Consider the following 25,181-nt stretch of genomic DNA (forward strand, 5'->3'; position numbering starts at 1 on the left):
GGGAGGCTGGCAAGCAGAGCAAGCAGTGGCACAGCCTCTAGTTAGACACATAATGCAAGTCTGAAGAACTAATGACTATTTGATAAGCAATTGCCATATTCAAGAAGTGAAGCTGAAGTGACCACTAGAGGTAGAGAGGTTGTGAGACTGCAGAAATCATGAATCGCTATGATATACTACAGCATTATTTTGGGAAGAGTAAGGAAATGATTGAGACAGGAATTGGTGAAAACCCTCTTTACCTTTTTATGTTCACTCACCTTTGAACTTAGCGCAGTCTTTCTGAAATTTCTTATAGCTGGGACATGCTTATTTTCTGTATTAAAATGAAGCACACTTCACACTGTTTATTTTAAAAATGTATTTCTCTCAGGGCTCACTAGTATTGCCTGAACCTGAACGAGTGACTATAGGACCATCAAGCTGCCTTATACAAGGGCAGATTATTTTTGCATCTAACCCAGTATTGTCTACTCTTACTGGCAGTGGCTTCCTAGGATCCCAGGCAGAGATCTCTTCCATCACCTACTACATGTTCCTTTTAACTGGAGGTGCCAGGGATAAAACCTCAGGCCTTCTGCGTGCAAAGTATAGGGGCTACCACTGATCTATAGTCCCTCCCTTATAAATTAAGGAACAACACAGGGAAAGTATTCATCAGCTGATTTTGAAATCAGAACAGCAGCTGAATAAAATATATTCTTTTTCTTTTTAAAAAGAAAGATAATGACCATAACATAATTAGCAAATATAGTAATATAAGATTAGATACATGGGAAGTGCCTACTAGAATATGTTATCATCTTAGAAAATGGTGACTCCTTCCTGAGTAGTTTGTTTTTTGCAAGGTTTTTGTTTCTCACTGATATGTCTACATTGACTAACAGCCTGATCTACAATCCAGTCAGTGATTTAATTTAGTCTTAGGCTATTTTTAATTACTTCAGTGGATCAACATCTACTGAAGTCAATATAGGTATGATCCCTATCTGTCTTGTTCTTCAAACATGGGAAAGTGGACTATGTTTCTATGAGCCTATTCTATACGCACAAGACCAAAAGCTGTGCTGCAGCAGAGGATGAGCAGACAAGCCAAGCTGGCCTACTGGCTAGCACAAGAGAGGGGAGCTGGTTTAATGTATGCTGTAGAACTTCTATCCAAAACCAGGACCCCTCCCTTGTGCTAGCCAGTAGGCCAGCTTGGCTTGTCTACTTGTCCTCTGCTGCACCATATGCATCTCTGCATTAAGACCAATGAATAGTCCTATCATTACAGCCAACTTTTTCATATCTGACATGTCAAGAACTCTGAAGTACAGATTTTTGAATATCAATTATTTATAGCAATTTGCTGTAAAGCAATACAAAAATGGCAACGGTGATAAGTTAGTTGCTGATATTAGAAATAAGAGAAAGATGGCATAAACTACCAGCGGAAGGGGTGGCAAGAGCAATGGGTAGCCTCTGGAATGTTGTAATTGCCACAAAATGTGGACAGGTGTGCAGCAGAAGTGCAGCACCATAGCAAAAGATAATCGTGTCACCAAGAATTTAGATTAATAGTAATATGGCTTATCTTTTATAAATACCTGCTAAAACAATGTGGAAGTATCCATTAATAAGATAACACACATTTCTCCATTTCTGCTAATCCATGTTAGTGATTATATATGGAACCAGGTTTGTTAGGTATTCTGACTAATGTGACAGTACAAGCAATCAATGTATGACAGTTGCAAGTTTAGATAAATAAATTTATTTATATATTTATTTTAAGCATTTTACCCTACTTTTTAGCTTACATATTAATTAATTAGCTTACATATAACATCAGTAACAAACAAGACAGTCACTGACCACAGGCTTACAATATTGCCGCCCCAGGCTCCTACTGGGAGAAAGAGCGGGATATAAATCTAATAAATAAATAATATAAAAGACATGGCACAAATGGAAAAAAGGAATGAGAAGAAAAGAGGAAAACAAATTCAGACATTAGTTCTTAAAGTTACAAATTTCATATAATGACCACTTTGAATGGAACCATTCATGGAGAGGAGCTAAATAAAGCTGGTCCCTCAGCAGAACCAATGGAGGGCCCTGCTTCCCACCTCACTCACTGCTGCAGCCTGCATACAGTTAGGTTTTGTGTATACAAATGTACAAATGTGAAACTCATGACAGACACTAGCTGAATCCAGAGTAAGTACCATCCTTGATTGTAAAGAACCCATTTATTATCTACTATTCATTAATGTAAATGGCCAGGTATGTAGAGTTGTGAATGGTTCTACATTTGGCACCATGGTTAGATATGTTTCACAGCTTGAAATGAAACATGATGTAAAACTGCGTCAGATTAGGTCTCATATGAGATCTCTGTCCAGATTACAACACATGGGGACTTGAAGCCTTGGTTATAATTGCAAAAGGGGACAGTACCTTGGTAGTTTGTAGTACTGAAAGTGAATTGTATTTTTATTGATTAAGAGCATCAAAAGACTCTAATCTGATTGGTGTCCTGTGGGTCTTACTCCTGTAAGGACTACCCTCCATTTTCCTCCAAAGAATATGTACAAGCTTCAAACAGTAAGGTGCTGGCATATTCCAATGATCAATTTGTGTGTGGGGGGGCATCATACATCATACTTGCTTCTCCATCTCCTCGGCCACACCAACATTGACAACTGATGCCCCAGTGGTTTTTTTTTTACCAGTCAGGATTGTACATATAGCTTCCATTTCACCTTTTATGCAACCACCTTGGAAGCTGGTACTCATGTTCCATAGAGTGTTCTTGATCCTCATAAGAGTTAAAGCATGCTGCTGCTACTACCACAGTGCCAGGCATGGGGATAAGAAGCACTGATCACCTAAATGTGTATTAGAGAGTGATATTTCTTATCTTTTCAGCACCTGACAGACGTATACAAATAGAAAAAAGTCCTCCCTGAAAGATCTCTGGAGAAGGATACTGAGCCTTGTATACTTCATGATCATCTGGACAAGGACCTAGGCCATTATTCTTGCTCCATAGTTGTGAACACATTGATGCTAAAATTTAATTGCTGCATACATGAACGAGTGAGCTCCCACACTAATATTTCATTTTCTGACTACATCCTTTCTGAGATGCACGCTGCAGCTCTGCTTAATTTTCTTGCTTTTTCAGCTGCTATTTGGAAACTCCAGCCATAAGGGGTCAGACAGGTGTCTGAAGCTTGAACAGACACACAAAGGAATGCAGCCAGCAAGCTCCTATTAATTGGAGCCCAGTGGAGAAAACTGTTGCTGGGTTTATGTAGAAGGAGCAACATTGATTGCCAAAAAAACCACAACAAAAATCCACAAAACCCTTCTATGATGTATTTGAAACAGTTATGTTGCAAGAGTGGAGCAGTGTTGTAGTATTTGCTTTCTATTATGTAATTTAAAACAAAAGACAGGATTGCAAAAATAAATAAAAAGATTGCCAATAATCAGAACATGTAAAATTCCAAAATTCTTTTTGGGATGCTCTCCTTTTCTGCGGACTGTTGATCATATGAGGGAGGAAACATACATACACACACAGCCACTATTGGAATTCTGTGCCTATGTGGCAACAGGCATGCATGGAACCAGGGCATGAATAGTACTGTGTGGGTGTAAATATGTGGCAGAGTGGCAGCAGCTATATGAGACTTCTGTCATCTTAGTGCACTAAGTGTGTGGGCTCCACTAAAGTGTTAATCAAACCAGTTACAGAAAACCTGATGTTGTAAATATACTGCAAAGACAAAAGTTCCTTGCCTCTACCATAATTGAATATATTTAATTGTTTAAAGATTATTTCATTGAGTAGCCCACTGAGAAATTGGTTGTGCAAATAAAAGTTGCAGTTTTTATTGTATTCTGAGATAAGCCAAATACTTAAGCAAATAACAAATATCTCAGTAATGACTGTGTCTAACAAAAACATGAATATATCTAAATTGGAAGAACACCAGTTACGTACCTCACCTTTTGACGAAGGCATTCTAATGGATTTTAACGTATCTGACCTCTTGGAACTCAGTTTCTAAAAGGAACTCAAAGGCACCTCGCCTTTTCTGGATATGCCTGATAATAATAATGGGCAGCATATTGCAGAGATTTACTAAACAAAAAGCTTCATGAGCTAACAGGCGAGGCCAACTTTTAGCTTTGCAAGTATCTCTGCTTTTCGAGTCTTATCCTCTTCGGTTAGGCCCGGAAGGAAACCAGTCTCTAGGGCACTTGCGGGAATACCCAGCTAAGGATAACCGTGGTTGTCGGGGGCATACTACTTTGGTTGAAGAGTCCGGCGCACAAGCTGACGGTGGGGGGAGGGTGCAGGGGAGGGGATGGATTGGCTTGTGACGTTTTGTTTGCAGCAAGTAGAGGAGAGCGTGCGAGACAGGAGGTGGCGAGAAGCTGCAGGGTGGCAGCAGCAGGAGGAGCTGCCGCAAGAAGGTACGAGAGGACGGGGAAGTGAGCTGGGTTGGCAGCCGCCGAGACGAGAATATTCACGGGAAACGGAGCTGACCGCTCTGCCGCAACCGAAGCCAGGATGTAGGCGATCCGCGGAAGGGCTCTTACTGGAGGAAGGGCTCATCATGAAGAAGCACTCGGCCAGGGTAGCCCCTCTCAGTGCTTGCAACAGCCCGGTGCTGACTCTCACCAAAGTGGAAGGTAATTGTGCTCGCCAGCTTCACCGGCGCGCTCAGCCCAAGCCTACGCAGCGAGTCCTGCTGGGCTCAGGCCGGTTTACTCCAAGGAAAGCGTGCCTGACTGGGATCGCAGCCTGCATCGAGCGGGAACGCCAAGCGGCAGTCGGGCCGAACCGTGGGGCGGCGAGGGCAAGCTTTGCTGGAGGCCTGCGGTGCGATCGCAAGCACCCGCTCTGCGGGGTCTAGGACGGTGGGCGTGGTGGAGAGGATGATGAGGGGATGGGCGGCGGACGGCTCGCCCGCCCGCCCGCTGCAGTCTCCCCCGCTCTCCTGGCAAAGGACATGGAGGAGGGGATGGGGCAGCCAGTTAGGACATGCTTGACTGGACTCCTTTCAAAGGAAGCTTTCGCCAATGCGGGCTTTGCCGTCCTGGAGTGGGTGCAGTGCCCTTGCTCCAGCTCTTCCCGCTGTCCCTCCCTCGAGAAACGTGCCCTCCTTGGCCCGCAACAATAAGTTCTCTCTGAAGGTCCGAGGCGTTTCCTGTAATGGAGAAGGATAAGGGGCTGTATGCGTGTGTGTGTGCGCGCGCTAGTGTGTGAACTTGGTGCATTGGAAGGGTGCAGCCCCGTCACCAGTGGGAAATGGATAATCATAATGCTCTGCTTTGGGGTTTGGGTGTAGCTGGAGATGTGAGGTAATTTTGCGGGTATCCATTTTGAGGGCGCTCTGAGGAAGAAGCTCTGGTTCTTGTGTTATCTTTTTTATGACTCCCCAAAAATACGTAGCCCAAATGCCTTCATTTAAGATGCATCTCCTCCGGTGTCCTGGCCATTTGGAGGGAGGGGGGAAAGGGGAGTTTTCTGGAAACACTTTCGCGCGCGGGGGGGAGGGGGTCTGGATATCTAGGTGAAGCCCAAACTCTCCCCGCAATGTGACAAACTGGCATTTCATCACTGGGGCTCACCTAGGCTAGGAAGTTGTTGCTATTATGCCAGATAAAAAGGGGCCCACTTGAGCCCGGCAGGTGGATTGTTGGTGTGTGAGGAGTTGGCAGTTGTTCAAGGGGAGCTTTGCCGTCATGCAAGTTGGGCTGCAGCAGTTGAGAGAGATGGCTCGGCTGAGCTGAGGCAACAACATGGTTAACTTGAAGTTAGCTTTCAGAGGCTGGCACAAAGGTTGTGCCATGACTCCAGGGAGCTGAGGGAAGCGGTGGCGGGGCACGGAAAGAGACGCCCGCGGGAAGCCCTGTAGCGAGTCGGGTGGGGAGGTTTGCGAGGCTGTGCTCCGGGGAGCTGGATGCAGCTGGGCAGGAGGGAGTTGAAGGGCGCCGCTGGGGTCACTGAAGGAGGCAAAGAGGAAAGGGAGACTGGGCAGAGAGGAAAATATGACCATAGGAAGGCTAGGAAGAAGACAAGGGAGGAGAGTTCACTGTTGTGACTATGGCCCAAGGTGGGGATTCTGCCATTAGAAGCATAAATATGAGAATAACTGGGGTAGGATTTGTTCTTTTTATTGTATTGGTGGATGAGCACTTCAGGAAATCTTCTTTATTGTATTTTTGTTGTTATTTGACTTAACTATTTTTAGCTTTTTTGTATTTTATCGTGTTTGTAAGTTGCTTTGACACTCTTTTTTGGTATAAAATGATGAATAACTGAAAATAATAATAATTTTTAAAACTGGAAAATCAGAGAAAGAGAGTAAGGTATAGGGAGAAAACATGGCTTAGGAGAGCAAGAAAAAGTTTGAACCTGAAACCAGAAGTACATTCTACTTAATTCACTGAGTTTTGGTCAGTAGGGCTGCGGACTTATTGTAGAGTTGCAAGGGAGTTGTTAGACCATCTAGTCCAATCCACTCTACTGTCTAAGAAAAATGCCCTGTACAACTACAGCATTCCCACCTGCCACCCAAAAAAGGTGACTTTCTCACCCTTTCCTAAACATTTCTGAGAGTATTTTGCTTCAATGGTTGAGAAATTGTTTTTAATGTTTAATATGAATAATGGGATAAAGGAGACAATGATAAAGTGAGAGAATTAAGCAATGGATAACTTCTTGAAGGAAAAAAGCCAGAATGTACAGAAGTTTATATATGGATAGAAAAGAAACAAATATAACTCCCCCCCCCAGTTTCAATAGGGGGAACTGGATTTGTGTGTAGAAAGTCACTTCTGAAAGTGAATAATAAGCATTTGTAAGCAGCACAGACCTGTACCTGTCTACTCAGAAATAAATCCCATTGAGTTCAATAGAGATTACTCTCAGGTAAATATAGGATTGCAGCCTAATCCAATCCTATAACACTTAACTGGGAATAAACCCCATTGTACTCAAGGGGGCTTTTTTTGTGAGTAGACAGGTACAGGACTGTGCTTTAAGAAATTTTAAGCTTCACAGGAACCATATCCTCCTTGTTTTGGTTTAGTATAATTCTAAGAATGTTTTCACTGGCATCAAGATAAAATATAAGGAAAATGGGAAATACCATATTGTCACCTTTTGAATGGTTGGCTTTATAGCTTTGTGTCAGAGCTATGTGGTATTTCTGTGTGTTTGTAACTTAAATTGGATTCTCTCTTGGCTTTTTGGTGCTGATGTCGGTTAGCGATTAGCTTTCCAATATGGACCATAATAATAGCCCTGTTAGGTCAAACTAAAGACCTGTCTAGTCCAACATGCCAACTACATGTCACATGAGTAGGAAATGAGCACAATCTTGCTTGTGATTCCCAACAACTGGTATTCAGAGGTGTTCACTGTTATGTGCCTTCAAGTCAATTTTGTCTTATGGTGACCCTATGAATCAGCGGCCTCCAATAATAGCATCTGTCATAAACCATCCTGTTCAAATTTTGTAAGTTCAGGTCTGTGGCTTCCTTTATGGAATCAATCCATCTCTTGTTTGGCCTTCCTCTTTTTCTACTCCCCCCTGTTTTTCCCAGCATTATTGTCTTTTCTAGTGAATCATAACCGCCTCTAGGATGCGCACCTTAATGTGGTGAGGGGCTTTGAGAGTGTTGAAGAAGCTGAGAGCAATGCCGTCAGGAGTCTAGACCAAGAGGCTAGACTCCTAGCAGGGGCACCCAAAGCGGAATGGTCAAAGTTGAGACACCAGACTAAGACGCATCCAAACTCAGAGGAAGGCAATGGTAAACCACCTCTGAATACCTCTTACCACGAAAACCCTATGAACAGAATATCCAAAATGCAACACGAGATAGTGCTGGAAAATGAGACCCCCAGGTCAGAAGGCACTCACCGAGCTACAGGGGAAGAACAAAGGATGACAGATGCTCTTGGAGGTCGCTGATTCATAGGGTCGCCATAAGTTGTAGTCGACTTGAAGGCACATAACAACAAAGTGAATCATGTCTTCTCATTATGTGTCCAAAGTATCATTTTAGCTTCTAGTGATAGTTCTGGTTTAATTTGTTCTAACACCCAATTATTTGTCTTATTTATTTAATTAATTTGTATCCCTCCCTTCCAGCAGGAGTCTTTTTCGTGGTCCATGGTATGTGCAAAGCTCTCCTCCAATACCACATTTCAAATGAGTTGATTTTCCTCTTACCTGCTTTTTTCACTGTCCAGCCTTCACATCCATACATAGAGATTGGGAATACCATGGTCTGAATGATCCTGACTTTGGTGTTCAGTGATACATCTTTGCATTTGAGGACCTTTTCTAGTTCTCTCATAGCTGCCTGCCCCAGTCCTAGCCTTCTGCTAATTTCTTGACTGTTGACTACATTTTGGTTAATGACTGTGCCAAGGTATTGATAATCCTTGATAAGTTCAGTGTCCTCAGTGTCAACTTTAAAGTTACATAAATATTCTGTTGTCATTACTTTAGTCTTCTTGACATTCAGCGACAGTCCTGCTTTTGTGCTTTCCTCTTCAACTTTCATCAGCATTCGTTTCAAATGTACTGCCTCTAATACTGGAGGTAATATAGCTATCCATGAATTTGTCTGTTTCACCATCCTCCAAGCACTGAACTGACCTAATAGTACTTGACACCTTTAGTTCCTATGAGCCAAATGCTGCTGCCATTATAATAAAGGTAAAACTGACATTTTTTTCAGGTACCAAACTAAAAATGGAAACTCAGCAATAAGACAGCTTTAGAATTTGTGGAATTTAGGCACATTTATTTATTTAAGTTATTTATATATTGCTTAATTCAGAATTCTTAAGCCTTTTGACTGTCTCTTCTTTCAATCATGTGTGTGCTACTCTGTTATTTCACAGAATGTATAAAAATTATCAACAGTATATTTTTCTTCCTGGGGAAAAAATAAATACGTTACTTGAGCAATATACTTCAAGACGTAAAAAGGCTCATGTACTTTGTCTTATTTCACTTTGGCAAAAGCACGATTATTGATTGATTGATTGATTTTATTAAATTTATATCTCGCCCTTCTTCCCAGAAGGAGCCCACGGTGGCAAACAAAAACACTAAAAGCCCTCTAAAACTTATTAAAACAAAACATTTTTTTCAACATATTAAAACAAAACATATTTTAAAAATCTTCTTTAAAAACAGCATCAAAAACACCTTAAAAAGCAATTCCAACACAGACGCAGACTGGCATAAGGTCTCACTTAAAAGGCTTATTGATGATGTTAGTCTGCCAGGGTGTTTTTCTTGCTCTCCCTCTCTCCCAAGCTAAATGTGGATGCTGAAATGGAAATGCTAAGGATTCTGCAGCAGGAACTTACCAGCTGTTTTACTGGTTACTTCTCCCATGACAATTGTAAAATCAGTCCTATTTTAGATAGAGGAATTCGATCCTGAGAGAATGCGCCACCTACCAGATGGGCTTCTGAGAGGAATTTTTCATGGATATGCATTGTCTTAATGTCTTCCAGCGGTTCCCTCCTTTTTTGCTTGTACAGTAGCAACTTTGTGCCAAAAGGGAAATAAGAACTTCATGCTGTTTCTGACACAGAACTGCCATTTCAAATTATCATAGAGATGGATTCCTCAGTAACCCCTGAACCTATAAAAACACCACAACAAATGCATCATTTTGTAAGGCAGCAAACATAATCTTTTTGTGTGTGTCTGCCTCTGTAGCACATGGTATATTTTTTATAGCTCCTGCAAAGCTTAGGCTCAATGTCCTTTCATATAGATGTGTTTATGGGTAAGAGGATGAAACAACTATCTACAAACTGTGTGCTCTCTTTTATTTCCCTCTTAACTACTTGCAGATCCATACTTGCTGTGTGGGGAATATTCACCTCTGGATCAGACAGCTTCTAACGTTCATCAGTCTTGGGCGGGTTCTTCCAATTTTGACTGTTCTTTAGATTTGTGGTTGTCAGTCTTTCTTCCTTGGTGGAAACACTTCCAAACATCACTTTGTCAGCCATGGAATCCATATTCATTCTCAGGTATATTCTGGGATGCACACAGTTACACAGGGCACTTGTGTGGAGTAGTGGGAATATCCTAGAACACACAGTTTTTGCACATTGCAGCTAGAAATCAATAGTGGCGGGTGGGCAAGCTGCCCTTCAGGGACATTTGTCCAGCATTGTTTATCTTCTCATTGAGAAGGTTTCTCATAACATAGTCTGGAAATCATTGCCTTAAAGCAGAATCCTGTGCATGTCATGAATTAGATAAGTTTGTATAGACAGGATTGCAGTCTTAGTCACAGTCACTGGAAAAAGGCATGTAATGTGAGAGAAAATTAGCTTTATTTCTCACCCAGCATGAACTCAGGTTTGTAAGATTACCCACCAGTCCCAAGTGTGGCTATCTTTAAAAAGTCACTGGTGGGGAATAAGAAGGAGAAAGCACAGTATGGAAGTTTGGTATCTGCTCTTGGGTCTGCCTGTTGGGTATGTCCCTATTGAGGCAGAAATAGACTTTTTGACTGAAGATGTAAAACTTGGGTCACAAGTTGATTTTGACCTGAAATTTGATTTGTAGAATATGCAACTGGTAACAAAATAAATGAGACAATGGTTAAAGAAATGAGATAATATGTATATGATTTCTTTTTAGTTTTGGTGGGAATATTGCTTGTAAAATCAGTGCTTCATACTTACACAAACATTAGAATTTTCTTTTCTCTTTGGAACACTGCTTGTTCATCTTGTACATTCCATTAGGTTCACCCTATGCCCTTATAATGCTGAATATGTTGCTAGACATTGTGCAAGGTTTTTCACCTTGGGCATGTTTCCTTTTAAGAACTTGGTGGCTGTTTTATCAATGTTTAAAGGGTTAGATAACTTGAGTTTCCTAATGTTTGAAGTTTTCTTTGTAAGCCTATATCTGCTGGTTGGTGAATCTGAAGGGAGAAGAGAATTCTTATTTATTTATTTATTTTATTTATTTATTTTGTATCCCACCCTTCCTCCCAGCAGGAGCCCTTCTGAATTAGCGCCCTGTGTTGTGACAGCATCAAAGTGCAGCAGCTGTGAAAAAGGTAAATTCCATGTTAGTAATCATTAGGAAAGGGATTATTAGGGATCATTAGGAAAAGAATTGAAAATAAAACTGCTGATATCATAATGCCACCGGGCCCATAGCTGGGGGAGCTAGAGGGTCTGCCCCACATTTCTTTTCTGCCCCTAAATATTTTTACAAAAAATAAATAATTAAATATATTATAGAAAAAATGCTTCCCCCATTTTTCAGTGCTCCCCCTGAACTTTTAGGTTGGCTATGGACCTGAATGAGAGCCAGTGTGGTGTAGTGGTTACAGTGTTGGACTATGATCTGGGAGACCAGAGTTCGAATCCCCACATAGCCATGAAGCTCACTGGGTGACCTTGGGCCAGTCACTGCCTCTCAGCCTCAGAGGAGGGCAATGGTAAACCACCTCTGAATACCGCTTACCATAATCCCTATTCATAGGGTCATCATAAGTCAGAATCGACTTGAAGGCAGTCCATTTCCATTTCCATGGACCAGAATGCCATTATAAAAATCTGTGGTGGTGTTGACTGCATTTGGAATACTGTGTACAGTTCTGGTCACCTCACTTCAAAGGAAATTGTAGAATTGAAAAGTTTCACAAAAGAACAACCAAATGATCAAAGGGGAGGAGCAACTCCCCTATGAGGAAAGGTTGCTGCATTTGGGGCTTTTTAGTTTAAAGAAAAGATGAATAAAAAGAGACATGATGAAGTTAATAGAATTATGCAAGGTATAGATAAAGTAAAGAAAGGTTTGTCTCCCTCTCATCACTAGCAATTGCGGCCAGCCAATGAAGTTAAATGAAGATTCAGGACATGCAAAACAAAAAGTACTTCTTCACACAGCAACTTCCACAGGAGGCAGTGATGACCACCAGCTTGGGTGGCTTTAAGACGATTAGATATATTCATGGAGGATAAGGCTATCAATGCCTACTAACCATGAAGGCTATGCTCTCCCTCTATGGTTAGAGGCACTATGCATCTGAAAAACAGTTGCTGGACGCCGCAGGAGGGGAGAATGCTCTTGTGCTCAGGTCCTGCTTGTGGGCTTCCCACAGACATCTGGTTGGCCACTGTGAGAACAAGATGCCGGACTAGATGGGCCATTGGCCTGATCCAGCAGGCTCTCATGTTCTTAAAGTAGTTCCTGTGAGACTAGCAATATAGTATATGTAAATGCACATAAGAGACCTTGACATCCTTTTAAACAAACAAGAACTGTTTCAGAAGAGAGTTGTAGAGAAGAGAAGTGATGGGGAAGAGGGTACTCAAGTTTTTTCCCCAACCACCGTTTCCCTCTTTGAAACCTGTTATTTCTCCAACTGGGTTCTAGTAGCATGTTTATCTTTGCATTTTACATTCTTGTAAATTATAAGTGGTGTATTATTTCACTTTTACTAGCAAGATTATAAAAGAAATTTAAACGAGACCTATAATGTTAGGAAATGCACCTTTGATAGAAGTTGTTGATATAGAAATCAAATTATGCTATTAAATTAATCCTGGGTAATAAGTGCTGATTTATACAGACTGCTATGGAACTGATCAGGTATCCATTGCTTGTTTTATCAGGAGTTAGTCCTTCAAACATTGTTTGCAAATGAAGCTCAGAACAAGGGAAAAATTAACTTCAGGATATTTTGTGTTGTCTAAGGGACTAGTACATGTTACACAGAAATGTGTTTTAAACAATTATTCATCCTTTTTTTCTGGAAAACCTGCTTTGGGAGAGAGGGAGAATAAAGAAGTGGCTTGTGTGTACAAAGTTCTCTCTGTCTTCCATTGCTTTCCTCCAAAGAGATCTTCCCAAGTTGCCCTTCAAAATATGGGCTTAACCTCAGAAACATGTGTCTGGAAACTTCTTGGAGAAATGCAACTTCCGAGTTGCTTTTTAAAGGGAAGAAGCAGCAAGCAGAGAAAAGGTTAAGCACTCCCCTCCTTTCTCTACTTTTATTTTATTTGCTCCAAAAGAGATCTCAGAGTTGCATGAGGGGTTTTTACAAGTAATATGCTACACCCTAAATGTGCCCTAAAATGAATAATTCTGTAGAACAGGATGATAGCCTAAATACAGATTTGTTTCTTATGGCACATGTGTCACAAACAGCATGCAAACGAAGGGCTATTTTAATGCTGTACAGAGGTGGGTTAGAAGGGTTTGTTACTGCTCTGTCAAGTAAAGCCAAAAGATAGAAGGCTGTACAGCTTATCGCCAATGGTTTAATTATTTTAGCAAGAAGGCAAAAGCTGTTTACCTTATCAAAACTATTCAATTTTATGTGAATAAGAAAATAATTTTCTAGTTGAAAACATTTACTCGGGACAATAATCCAAGACATCAAGAACTGCTATAACAGAAGTAGAAAGTAATGTGATAATGATACTACTATTAAGGCTGTTGTACTGGTCTTGGAACAGGAAGGCTTGGTTTCATATACAGGGTACCATTTAAAAACATTTGAGAAAGTAGAGATGTGGATCAGCTCTGTGTGTACGGATTACAAGGCAAATTGTGATTTGGGGGAGATTGTCCTGCTCCCAATTCAGATTGTGCTGTTAACAAGGCATGTCAAGGCAGATCAGGGTGTCCCCAATCTTCTATTTCAGTTTTTCTAAAAAGTTAAACACATGACCTCCCCACTCCCACCCCCTTTCTGAGAAAAAAAACCAGTATTAACTAGGGGAACACCCAGAGCTTGAAAGAGGAAAGTGGGGAATATTTCATTTTGACAGACAGGTCTAACTTTTAATCACAGTGCATTATTTCCCCAGTACACTGCATTCCAATCACAGTTATTTGGAGGATGGATGTTGGAATAAACATGAGGTTCATCATTCTCCTCCAAGTTTTGGCTGTGAAAGCAGGACATAAGCAATGCTTCTTTCCCAATCATTCTTTTTCCTAACAAACAATTAAAAATCATAACACTCCCTTTTTTTTCTTCATAGAGGGTTCTTCTGGGGAGGGAGAAGGACAGTGAGAAAAAAACTGACTTTCCAGTTTTTTAGAATGATGGAAAAAATTTCTTAGCACAATAACCCCTCAACCTATTTATATGAAGGCAGGTTTCTTACCAGGGCACCTCCCTCATGTCCCCAGTTTTGGAAATTAATTGCCTCCCAAAAACTAGGGAAGGGAACAGGATTTCAATCCACTCCAGAATGGTGAAGTCAGCCCTTGAGGGAGAATTATTGCACTATCTTTCTGAAATTAGGCAGGCTTCACCCACTCAGAAGAGGCAACCATGCCTGCAGTTAGCATCCAGTCCTGGCAGAAAGTAACCAAGTTAGAGACTTTTTAAAAACAAAAAGTTGCCTGCATGGAAAATCATGGATGGATCTGCCTGAAATTTGGCAGGCTTGATCAATCCAGCTGGAGGAACTCCTTTGCCTACAGACTTCATCCACTTATGTGAAAAGGAAAAAAGTTATAGCTGTTGTTTAGATACCCCATTATAGTCACTGGAGATGAAATAGGGCTTCAGTTTTAACAGAGTAATTCGGATCCCAATAACTAATCAAATCGGAATGACGTGGAGTAAATCCATAATGGATCAGGCTGCTTCCAAATGCTACAGATACAAGAGGAATCTTGTGGCTGTTGTTCATGCCCAGTAAGTAGGCATCAATGAAACGAATATTTTCTCTGAAATTAGGCAGAGAATGGAAGTTAATGGAAGTCAATATTTATCTTGCTGAGTTTGTACTTATTTCCTTTTGGCTCTTCTGTTAATCATGCCACCAGTAAAATGCTTGGATTCTTGACCTGCCATGATAATCGTTTCAGCAAATCGATCTTCTGACTGATATCTGGCCACCAGTTAAAGAACAGTTAATAGTGGTGATTTTAGAGAGTTACAGCAAAAATATAAACATTTTCGGTGCAATTTTAATAGTCCTGCCAGTGTCTTAAGCAATACTAGATGTTAAATCAAATGCAAAAAACCCCCCATACTTATATAATGTGTGGAATATTCATTAGAAATAGCTGTATTAAAGGAACAATGTTTATCTGAGATTTCATTTGCTCTGAAAAGGCATTCTTCTACTCATGTTCACATTAAAGGTTTATTGTTGGGAATTTGTTTTCAAATATTTCTAACATGGGAAGGCTATGCCCTTTCCAAGGCAGCTTACATTAATAACAAAAATAACATTACTAATAACAAACATTAAAGCATACAATTCAGTTCACAATAAAACAGACAGTTTAAATAAACTCAGGACAATAAAATTCAATAGTTCCTCACCCTGCAAGCAGACAAACAATCCCAAGCATCCTCCTTTCTTACTCTGTTTACCAAGGATAATTATTTACAAGCGTTTCTCCTGGTTGCAGTTCCATGAAGATTCAAGCCTCAGTTCTATCCCTTTAGTTACCTGTGTACATTAAGGGTAGAGACACACTTACTGTTGTGCCAGTTCCACTGTGTCTCTACCTCTTTTCTCAAAATGGGGGCACAATACGCTAGTCAAACTCCACCCCTTTTTACTCTTAAAACCTTGTCAGCTTAGCTCCGGTGCTTTTTTGTTTAATTATTCTGCTTCTTGAGCTTCTTGGAGGCTTCACAACTGATTAGTAGATGACCCCTTTGTCTTCCAGGTGTGTCCTATAGAAACACCTTGCTGCAGGTTCAGGCAGAGACAGTGATTGGCCCAACACTTTGCTGTGGGTGGTCTGGAAAGGTCTGAAGGCAGCAGTGGGGAAGGGAGGTGTGGCCAGCAGAGGGCAGTGTCACTTCAAAATGCAGCCGGAAAAAACATTCTGGTTGCTTTTGAAGTACAGGCGGGTCCCGCTTATACGACAGGTTCCGTTCCAGACTGCCGCCGAAAAGCGGAACCCATTGAAGATAATTGTGCGTGTCGCGAGAAAATGACATGGAAATGGTGCACGACAAGCAAAAACTGCCGTAAAAACGGAACAAGTGCCTTAAAGCAGGGACTTTCCCTAATTGAAACCCGCCGCGTTAGCGGAATGCCAAAAGGCGAAGCACCATAAAGCGGTGCCCACATGTAATTAGCTTGCAAACAGCCTCTATGTACAAAAATTCTTATGAGAGTTCCAATCCAGCTCTTAAGAAAAGGGCTATTTTTAAATTGTATACAGATGGTCCTCTCAGACTACTTTCTGTATTTATAAACCTGTCTTTGTAGTTAAGATTTTCTTTCTTCCTTTATTATTTATTTATTATTTGATTTATATCCCGCACTTCCTCTCAGCAGGAGCCCAGCGTGGGAAACAAAAGCACTAAAAACACTTTAAAACGTCATAAAAACAGACTTTAAAATACATTAAAACAAAACATCTTTAAAAACATTTTTTTAAAAGCTTTCAAGACATCTTTAAAACAAAAAGGTTAAAACCATGTTGTTGTTGTTTAAAAAAGGATTAAAACATATTAAAAGCAATTCCAGCACAGACGCATGACTGGGATTAGGTTTCTACTTAAAAGGCTTGTTGAAAGAGGAAGGCCTTCAATAGGCGCCGAAAAGTTAATAATTATGCTGCTTTTACATCTGGCTTATTAAATGAAATTTATTCATACATAACTCTGCACAGGAATCTCAGCCTGTGGTTGTGATCCTTTTCAAGCTGCTTACTCCATGTTCATCTAATAGTCATCCCACAGACTTGACTGAAACAACTCTAGTGATGCTCTTAGCCTCTTTGATTAAAAACAACAGATGATCTGGAATGGCCTCAACATTTATTGTGGGATAAACTGTTTGTCTTAGGGTTGTTAAAAAGTATTTTCTTATTATGATTCTTGCAATTCAAAGACGTTGAACTGGGCAGGAGGTCCTGCCCTTGGTGTGTGCATTTAAGGATCCTCCCACAATGTGCATGTGTAATCAGTCAGATGGCTAAGATTCTCAGCATTAACAGAGGTGGTCATTTGTTTAGACTCTAAAGAAAGGCAAGGATACATAGAACACTGATTCGAGGCACCCCATTCCCACTTTGGTTTGTGCTGCTGAAGCCAAGGGCAGCACGTATATTTCAACAAGTAACACAGAAATTGCCCTCTGACAGTGCCCCTACCTAGTAGTGTATTGCCAGAAAACGATGCATGACATAATTTTGCCAACTTTTCTGTGTCTTGAAATCACACGAGCACATGTACAGAAGGAGCAAAGGAGCGCAGCTGCCTTCTGAGAATCCTCACACTTGTGTGTTCATGTTCATACGAAACCTGATTTTGACTTAGCGTTACATGCAAACCAGCTCAAAATGTTTGTCCTGGCTCATTCAGATGTGGACAATCTCTCAAACTATGAAGCCCTTGCTCAGAAATGTGTTTTTCATTGTCAGATACTATACTTGCTTCTCCGAAAGGGATGGTGCTGGTCTGCTCACATGAATACCCCACAGCAGGAAAATACACTTTGGTGGGTAAGAATGAGATTTGAGATAAGAGGGGGAGCTGTACTGGAGTGTAGGTGTGATGCAAAAGCAGGCAGAGACCATGAGAATGATTCATATTGCAAGGTCAGACTTGGATAGGGTAGACTATGATTTCCAGAGGAACATAGTTCCTGGCTGTTTCCATTCTTATCTCATTGTGTGGAGCATAGATTAGCCTTTAGTGAGTACAACAAATACTAGCTGCCAGTCAGTGAGCATTACTGAATGTCTTTCCTCCTTTGCTTTTTTCTTCGCTGATTACTTCTACTTGTTCAGTTCTCTTGCTTCTGTTGGCTCACTTAGTCTGATATCACAGTGGACCTGAGTTATCTTGCGAGTCTGCAGCTTAAACTGATGAAAGCTCCAGATATCACAGCTTCTATTTCTATCATTGGCTCTGCTGCTGTGATGTCATAGATGATCTTATGTGCCTATGGCTAAATAGTACACTGTATAGGGATGATGGACAAGCCGTTTGATACTGGAATGTATTTATGCTGTGGTCTGAAAGCATATGGTTAGAAACAGATGACACTTGCTTTTTTCTGTTGTTGAGTGGGGAAGGAAGTTTTAAGGACACTCATTGCAAAATAGGGAGACACATTTTGGGAAACCCAGGTACTGCTTCCCAAAATGATGCAATATATTTTGTCTGGCCTGTGTTTACTCCTTCCAGCGAGAGATCAGAAGAACATCCTTGGAATTCAACCCCTGATGGGTGAGATCATTTTCATAGGGAAGTGATACTTGAAGTATTGTGTGTCACAGTATTTCTACAGTGTAAACATCTTTCTTAGTGTGTTTAATACTTCACTTAAGAATGTACATAGAAGACTTATGTGTAACAAACGTTCTTGCTCATGTTTGTGATTGGTATATAGCAAATTTTAAGAATAGTAATATTTTCTTATGCCCCTAAATGGGCTTATGTGCTCATGAGTACACAGAGTGCTTTCCAAAGATAAAAAATAAAGTTATAGGTAAGAAATAGAGTTCTAGGTAAGGCTCAATAAAACCTGTTGCTTGTAGTGGTTGCATTCTGGGATTGTTCCTAAAAAATGGATATCAGTGGTATGATATCCCATAGTGATTCTTTCCTCTTTTGTTGTGTTTTTGGTTTGTACTCCAGTGGTATTATCATTCAAACACAAAGTAAATACTATTATTTGAACTGGCTATATATTCCTCCTTTTAATAGTATTTATTGTAATGGTCTGCTGGTGTGGTAGTAATTTCCTTAGTCATGTTACAGTAGCCTGCATTCCTGTTCTTTTCAGCTTTCTCTTTCTTTTGTAGAACCAAATAGTTCTATATTTTGGATATATAGGACCAGGAGAAAAACAGGTTGGTATTGTGGAAGAAACAGAGCTTCGCGTTATGTATTAAATCCAGATCTTTATTAAAACAAGGGAAAACAAAACCAAGCAAGTGGCTGCTTGGAGAGAAATCCAGACAAGCATAAGTCCAAAGTTCTCTGCCATAGACAATTTTCAGCTCACTCTTATAGCAAAATTTCTAAGGCATACATAAAGCAGATTTCTATTATCACACAAACATTTCTCAATTACTTGCAAAAAGAATGCCCGAGCTACATACATGTGCCTATCTACTTGTGGTTTTTTAGAAGGTCAAACATCAACAGTTGTCTTGGAATATTCTGAAACACGCCCTGTACATGTTCTCTGTAGCACATTTCACATCATTCTTCCCATCATTCCCTTCATGTCTGCAAGGTTCTGACTAAAGTTTGAGGCCCATAGAATTTTAATTCCACAGTATGTAACCAACTATTAAACATGGTTATCTGAGCAATTCAAGACTGTAAAAAGTCCTTAAGTTTTGAAACTTATGTTTTATTATTATTTATATTTATGAGTTGCTTTTTTCAGAAAAGTGAAACTCAAAGCAACTTACAAAAGCAAACATTGAAAACAAGGATAAAAACAACCTAAAATACACAGACCAGATGCAACTCAAGATCCAACTCACATCCGCCTGGAAGAACAAGAAAAACAGATAGTGGTGGCACCAGGCATGCCTCCCTGGGGAGAGTATTCCATAAACGGGGAGCCACTGCTTAGAAGGCCCATTCGTCTGTCACCACCCTCCGCACCTCCCTCAAAGAGTGTACACAAAGAGTCTCAGAAGTTCATTCATGTGAAGAGAGACAGTCCATGTATTCATTTTTTATTTCTTTTATTTATTTAATTTAAATAAATAAGTGTGTAGCAAGGGAATACTCTGTTCTTTATCACTGTGTGGTCTATGAAAGTGACACATTTTTGAGTTTTTTTAAAATTCAGTTTACTTAAATCAATGTAATTCATGTAATAGTGTGCTCTAGAAATTGATTCTAATTCAGGACAGCTAAGCTTCATATGTTACATTGCTTATGGTACTAAATTCTTCAGGGTCATTAAAACAAAAAGGAATTGCAAAGAGCTTCAAAAGGATCTCTCCAAACTGAGTGAATCGGCATTAAAATGGCAAATGCAATTCAGTGTAAAGAAATGTAAAGTAATGCATGTTGAGACAAAAAATGGTCTATTGGCCTCACCCGAAGGGTGATTTTCACGGGTAGATTCCCATCATGTGGGCACTACTGCCATCTAGTGTCTGAAGGCAAGAATGCATGGAAAAGACCAGGGGCATCAGTCCCCTCCCACTTCCAGTTTCATTCATGGCGACTCCGGAGTGGTACACCTGAAAAATACAAAGGGCCAATGGGCCCACCAGCAAGGAAAAGAGAAAATACAGTCCCCTAGACCAACATAGAACAGCATGCAATGTAGCAGGGGCATAAAGGTCTTGACTTAACTAGACAGTGCCATATAAGAGAACTCTGGACCTAAATAATATGACAGCGGTGCGAAACATCCAGACATTCTCCAACAGGGAGGGCCATGATGGGAGTCTGTCTATGAAAATCACCCTTCAGGTGAGGCCAATGGACCATTTTCCACAGGTAGACTGCCATCATGTGGGATGTACCAAAGCAGCCCTCAATAGGGACCACCAGAGATTATTTATTGGAAATGACTTGCTGCAGGACACACCTCCCAAAGGAGGCATTGGTAGAGGCGTAGCGGTCAATTTTATAATGTTTCACAAAAGAATTTGGAGAAGATCAGACCACAGCTCTACAGATGTCAGCAAGAGGTGCGTTGGTTGCGAAGGCAGCCGAGGTGGCGGCTGATCTGGTGGAATGGGCCGTGATATTAGGTGGCACAGGAAGGTTAAGGGACTCATAAGCCAAGGCAATACAAGCTCGCAACCAACAGGACAAAGTGGATTTGGAGACCTTTTTTCCCAGGGTCCTAGGGTGAAAGGATACAAATAATGACTCAGTTCACCTGATGTCCTGGGTGCGAGATAGGTAGAGTTTGAGAGCTCTCCGAACATCTAGCGAATGCCAGGCCCTCTCTAATGGATGGACTGGCTTGGGTCAGAAGGACAGAAGAACAATGTCCTGGTTACAGTGGAACACTGAGTTGACTTTGGGACAGAAGGATGGGTCCGGACGCAACACTACAGAGTCCTTATGAAAGATGCAGAGATGGCGGGCCAATGACAAGGCTTCCAGCTCTGAGACTCTCCTCGCCAATGTTATAGCCACCGGGAACAGGACCTTGAAAGACAACAGTTGGAGGGGGACTGAAGCCAGGGGTTCAAATGGAGGGCACTGTAAGGCTTGTAGGACCTTCGAGAGACTCCAGGAGGGAAAGTGGTGACCCATAGCCGGCGAGAGGCGGGCGGCCCCTCAGAAAACGTTTGATGAGCAGGTGAGAGCCCACAGGAACGGTTGATGAGGAGACGGACAGGATAGAGGAGATAGTGGAGGCATGACGACGCAAGGTGTTTGGTTTTAGTCCCATTCTGAGCCCTCTATATAGGAACTGTAGAATCTGTTGTACAGAGGCTTGAGAAGGCAGGAAGCCCTTGGATGTGCACCAGGTGGAAAAGGCAAGCCAAGTACTCTGGTATATGCAAGTAGTCGACGGTCTTCTAGATGCTAGAATCGTGTCAACCACCCCTTAAGGTAATCCTGCGGTAGTCAGCTGCCTCCGTTCAAAAGCCAGGCTGTCAGACTCAACCAGGCTGGGTCCAGGTGCCAGATCAGTCCCTGGGAGAGAAGGTCCAGCCTGGTAGGCAGTGTCCAGGGATCTGTGACTGACAGTGAGAGAAGGTCCGAGAACCATGGTCAGCGAGGCCAGTATGGGGCTATGAGGAGGAGCTGAGCTCCCTTGTGTCACAGTTTTCTCAACGTCCGGCCCAGGAGGGAGATTGGGGGAAACACATAGAGGAGACTGTCTGGCCAGGGTGCTGTCAGCGCGTCCACTGCTTCTGCATTTGATTCCAGGTACCTCAAGAAGTAACATGGTAGCTGGCAGTTGTGGCTTGAGGCAAAGAGATCCACCGAGAGGGTGCTGAACCATTGTTGGAAAAGGTCGAACACCGCCGGATGTAGTTTCCATTCTCCCAGCCTCACATGCTGCCTACTGAGCCAATCGGCGGTCACATTCAGCACCTCGCTGAGATGTTCTGCTCTTATTGACAGTAGATGGGTCTCGGTCCAATTGAAGATTCGGGTCGCCTCCACCTGGAGGTCTCGGGACCTTGTTCCCCCTGCCTGTTCAAATGTGATTTTACGCATGTGTTGTCTGTATGGATTAGCACATGCTGCAGAGAGAAAAGAGGCTGGAAGTGCTGCAGGGCCAGGTAGATGGCTCTGAGTTCCAGCCAATTTATATTGTGACATTGCTCTGTTGTGGACCACACACCCTGGACAAAGTTGGAATTGCAATGGGCTCCCCAGCTGGTCAGACTGGCATCTGTGGTTATTATGACTCTGTCTGGCTCCCAGAACGGAGAACCTCTGCTGAGGTGTGTTTTCATTGCCCACCAGCAAAATGATGCTCGCAGCAATGGCTCCAGCAGGATCACGCGATGGACGGAATTGGCAATGTCCATCTGAAAAGGTAGGAGGGCCCACTGAAGAGGTCGAGTGTGATGTCGTGCCCACGGGACGATGTGAATGGTGGAGACTAACGTCCCGAGAACTTTTGCCAGAAACATGACGTCCGCCTTTGAGCATTGCGTCAGTGATGTTGCCATGTCTAGGATGGTAGAAATACGCTCTGGAGACAGAAACACCATGGCTCAAGTCGTGTCCAGTATTGCTCCTAGGTGCTGGAGCCGCTGGGTTGGCTCTAGATGACTCTTCTCAATGTTGACTAGCCAGCCATGAGATCTGAGAACCTCTAGGGTATAATGGAGCTGTCTGTTGGCCTGGTCCTTGGAGTGCGCCCGAAGGAGAAGGTCATCCAAATAGGGATAAATATGGACCCCTTGTAGGCGGAGGAAGGCTACCAGGGTGACCATCACCTTGGTAAATACTTGCAGGGCCAATGCAAGTCTGAACGGCATGGCCCGGTATTGAAAGTGAAACTGGCCCAATAAAAATCTCAGGAATCGTCTGTGGGCGGGACAGATTGGGATGTGCAGGTAAGCGTCCTTCAGGTCGATGGATGCCAGAAAATCCCCCCGTTGCAGTGCTTCTACAATCAACGCCAGTGACTCCATTTTGAACTGGCGATACTTGACAAAGCGGTTGATGAATTTTAGGTCCAAGACCGCCCTCCACGAGGAGTCTCACTTTGGAACTGCAAACAGAACAGATTAGACACCTTGCGACCTTTCCACTGGTGGTACTGGCTCTACTGCGGCTATGTTGAGTAGATGACATAGGGCGTCCTGCATGACCCTCCCGCATGACTTGGAGATGGGAGAGGGGCAATATTTGTCCAGAGGTGTCAACCAAAACTCTATGTTGTAGCTGTGGACGAAGATGCTTCTGATCCAGGAGACCTGTGTTAAGGCAAGCCAGGGGCTTGCGAAGAAGAATAGCCTGCCCCCGATAGGGATGGCATCAGAACTGCCTGTGCTGATGCGCTCTTCTGCCATATGAGGAAGATGGGGCTGGTTGGACTTGGTATTGGGTGTTCTGGAGAAGCAGAAATCTGAAGTTCAGCGTCTCGGCCTCGCCCCCGGCCACGCCCCTCAAAAGGGCTGGTAGGAACAATATGGGGTAAACCGTCGAAACGGTCTGCGGTCATCTCTCCTGGCCATGGCTAAGGTAGGTTTCCGATTGTCCTTGGGGTCAGTCAAGACCACTTTAAGAGCATCCTCCCCAAATAGCAGAGAGCCCGAGTATGAAGCCATGGACAAGTTGGATCTGGCAGTGGTGACAGCATCCCAGTGCCGGAGCCAAAGAGTTCTTTGGGCTACTACTTCTGCGGCCAGGGCTCGTGCTCCTTGGTGGGTCACATCCAAGGTGGCGTCCGCCATGAATGCAGCCGCCTTATGTAACTTGAGTAGGCCCTTTTGCAGTGTGGCTGGATCCAGACTGGGATCGTCCAAGAGGTCATTGAGCCACATCATAGAGGCCCTTGAGAAGATCGAGGCGGCAGCGGAGGCCCGGATGGAGAAAGCGGAGGCCTCGTGAGTCTTACAGAGCGCAAAGTCCAGCCGTCTTTCAGAGGGGTCTTTGAACTGTGAATCTCCTTTCGGAAGGAGGGACCTAGAAACTAAGTTTGAAATTGGTTGATCCACTCCAGGGACGTTAAGGAAAGCCATGAATTCCAGAGCCAAAGTATACAGTTTGTTGGCTAATGGCGAGAAGCAATGTGGGCGCAGTGGGCGGACCCATTCCTCCTTGGCCAGCTTGTTGATGGCGTCTGGCACTGGAATAGAGTGGTTCACTGACCTGGGGGACTTGAGAACTCTGGCACCTTTCACAGGCGGAGTAGTAGGTTGTGTTTGTGCAGGTTAGATGCTGAGGGTGTCCATCACTCTGCGGCAAAGAGGAAGGTAATCTGCCGAGTCGAAGAGGCGATAGGAGTAGTCCTCGTCCAGATCTGAGTCTCCACTCCATTCATCAGGATCTGCCTGCATAAAGGATAAATAGTTGTCCATCCCTGAGGGTTCACCGCCAAGTCTGCCTTGGGAGACATCGAATGGGTTTGGCGAAGCGGGAGGGGCGTCATCATGACAGCCAGGTTGCCCTGTAGAACTGGACTGCCGTGGAGCTGCTGGCTGAGGTGATAGGTGTGCCTGAGACTGAGGGTGAACTTGGGAGAGGAACCCAAGTACCTCTTGCAGCTGTGACAAAAATTCTGGGGTCAACTGTAGCCCTGAGGCGAGATCAGAGGGTACAGTGTGCTCCTGTGTAGGCAGATGAGGCTGCACTGGCGGAGGCATAGAAGCCAGAGGAGTATCAGAGTGGTGAGATGATTGAGTAGGAAAACCTTCAAATTCATCCTCTGATGACCCAGTAGGAGATTGAAAAAGAGCAGGTAATGCTTCTTGAGCATGTTCCTCCAAGGCCGGGGCCAATACATATCAGGCCCGCTTGGTAGCACTGTGGGCAGACAGATGCTTAGTCTTGGTGACAGCCTTGGCATGCTTGTGCTTAGATGCTTTGTGTTGCGCTGGAGCGTTGCACTGTTGACTTGCTCCTGAGCTATGCGCTGCCTCTGGTTGCTGATCTGCCATGTCAGGGTCTAGATACACACACACAGTGGGGAAGGTGCAGTATCACTCCTGTACAGCGTGCCGGTGAGGGACAATATGAGCTGTGCAGGCTGGGGTGCCAAGAGA

General features: G+C 42.9%; 1 protein-coding gene across 2 annotated transcripts in view; it reads left to right on the forward strand.

The window, feature by feature from the left end:
- Positions 1-25,181, forward strand: part of SLC35F3 (solute carrier family 35 member F3) — a 246,238-nt gene that overhangs the window by 162,172 nt on the left and 58,885 nt on the right. Inside the window, exon 1 of one of the 2 annotated variants that reach the window (XM_061624519.1) lies at positions 4,602-4,692. The exons of the other annotated variant lie outside the window; for it this stretch is intronic. Within the exon in view, the coding sequence (XP_061480503.1) occupies positions 4,617-4,692 (76 nt within the window). The 5' untranslated portion in view covers positions 4,602-4,616. Of the gene's footprint in view, positions 1-4,601; positions 4,693-25,181 lie in introns of those variants that run through there. 2 annotated transcript variants of the gene reach the window in all.

Source organism: Rhineura floridana, chromosome 4 (assembly GCF_030035675.1).
Source record: "Rhineura floridana isolate rRhiFlo1 chromosome 4, rRhiFlo1.hap2, whole genome shotgun sequence".
Taxonomy (NCBI): Eukaryota; Metazoa; Chordata; class Lepidosauria; order Squamata; family Rhineuridae; genus Rhineura; species Rhineura floridana.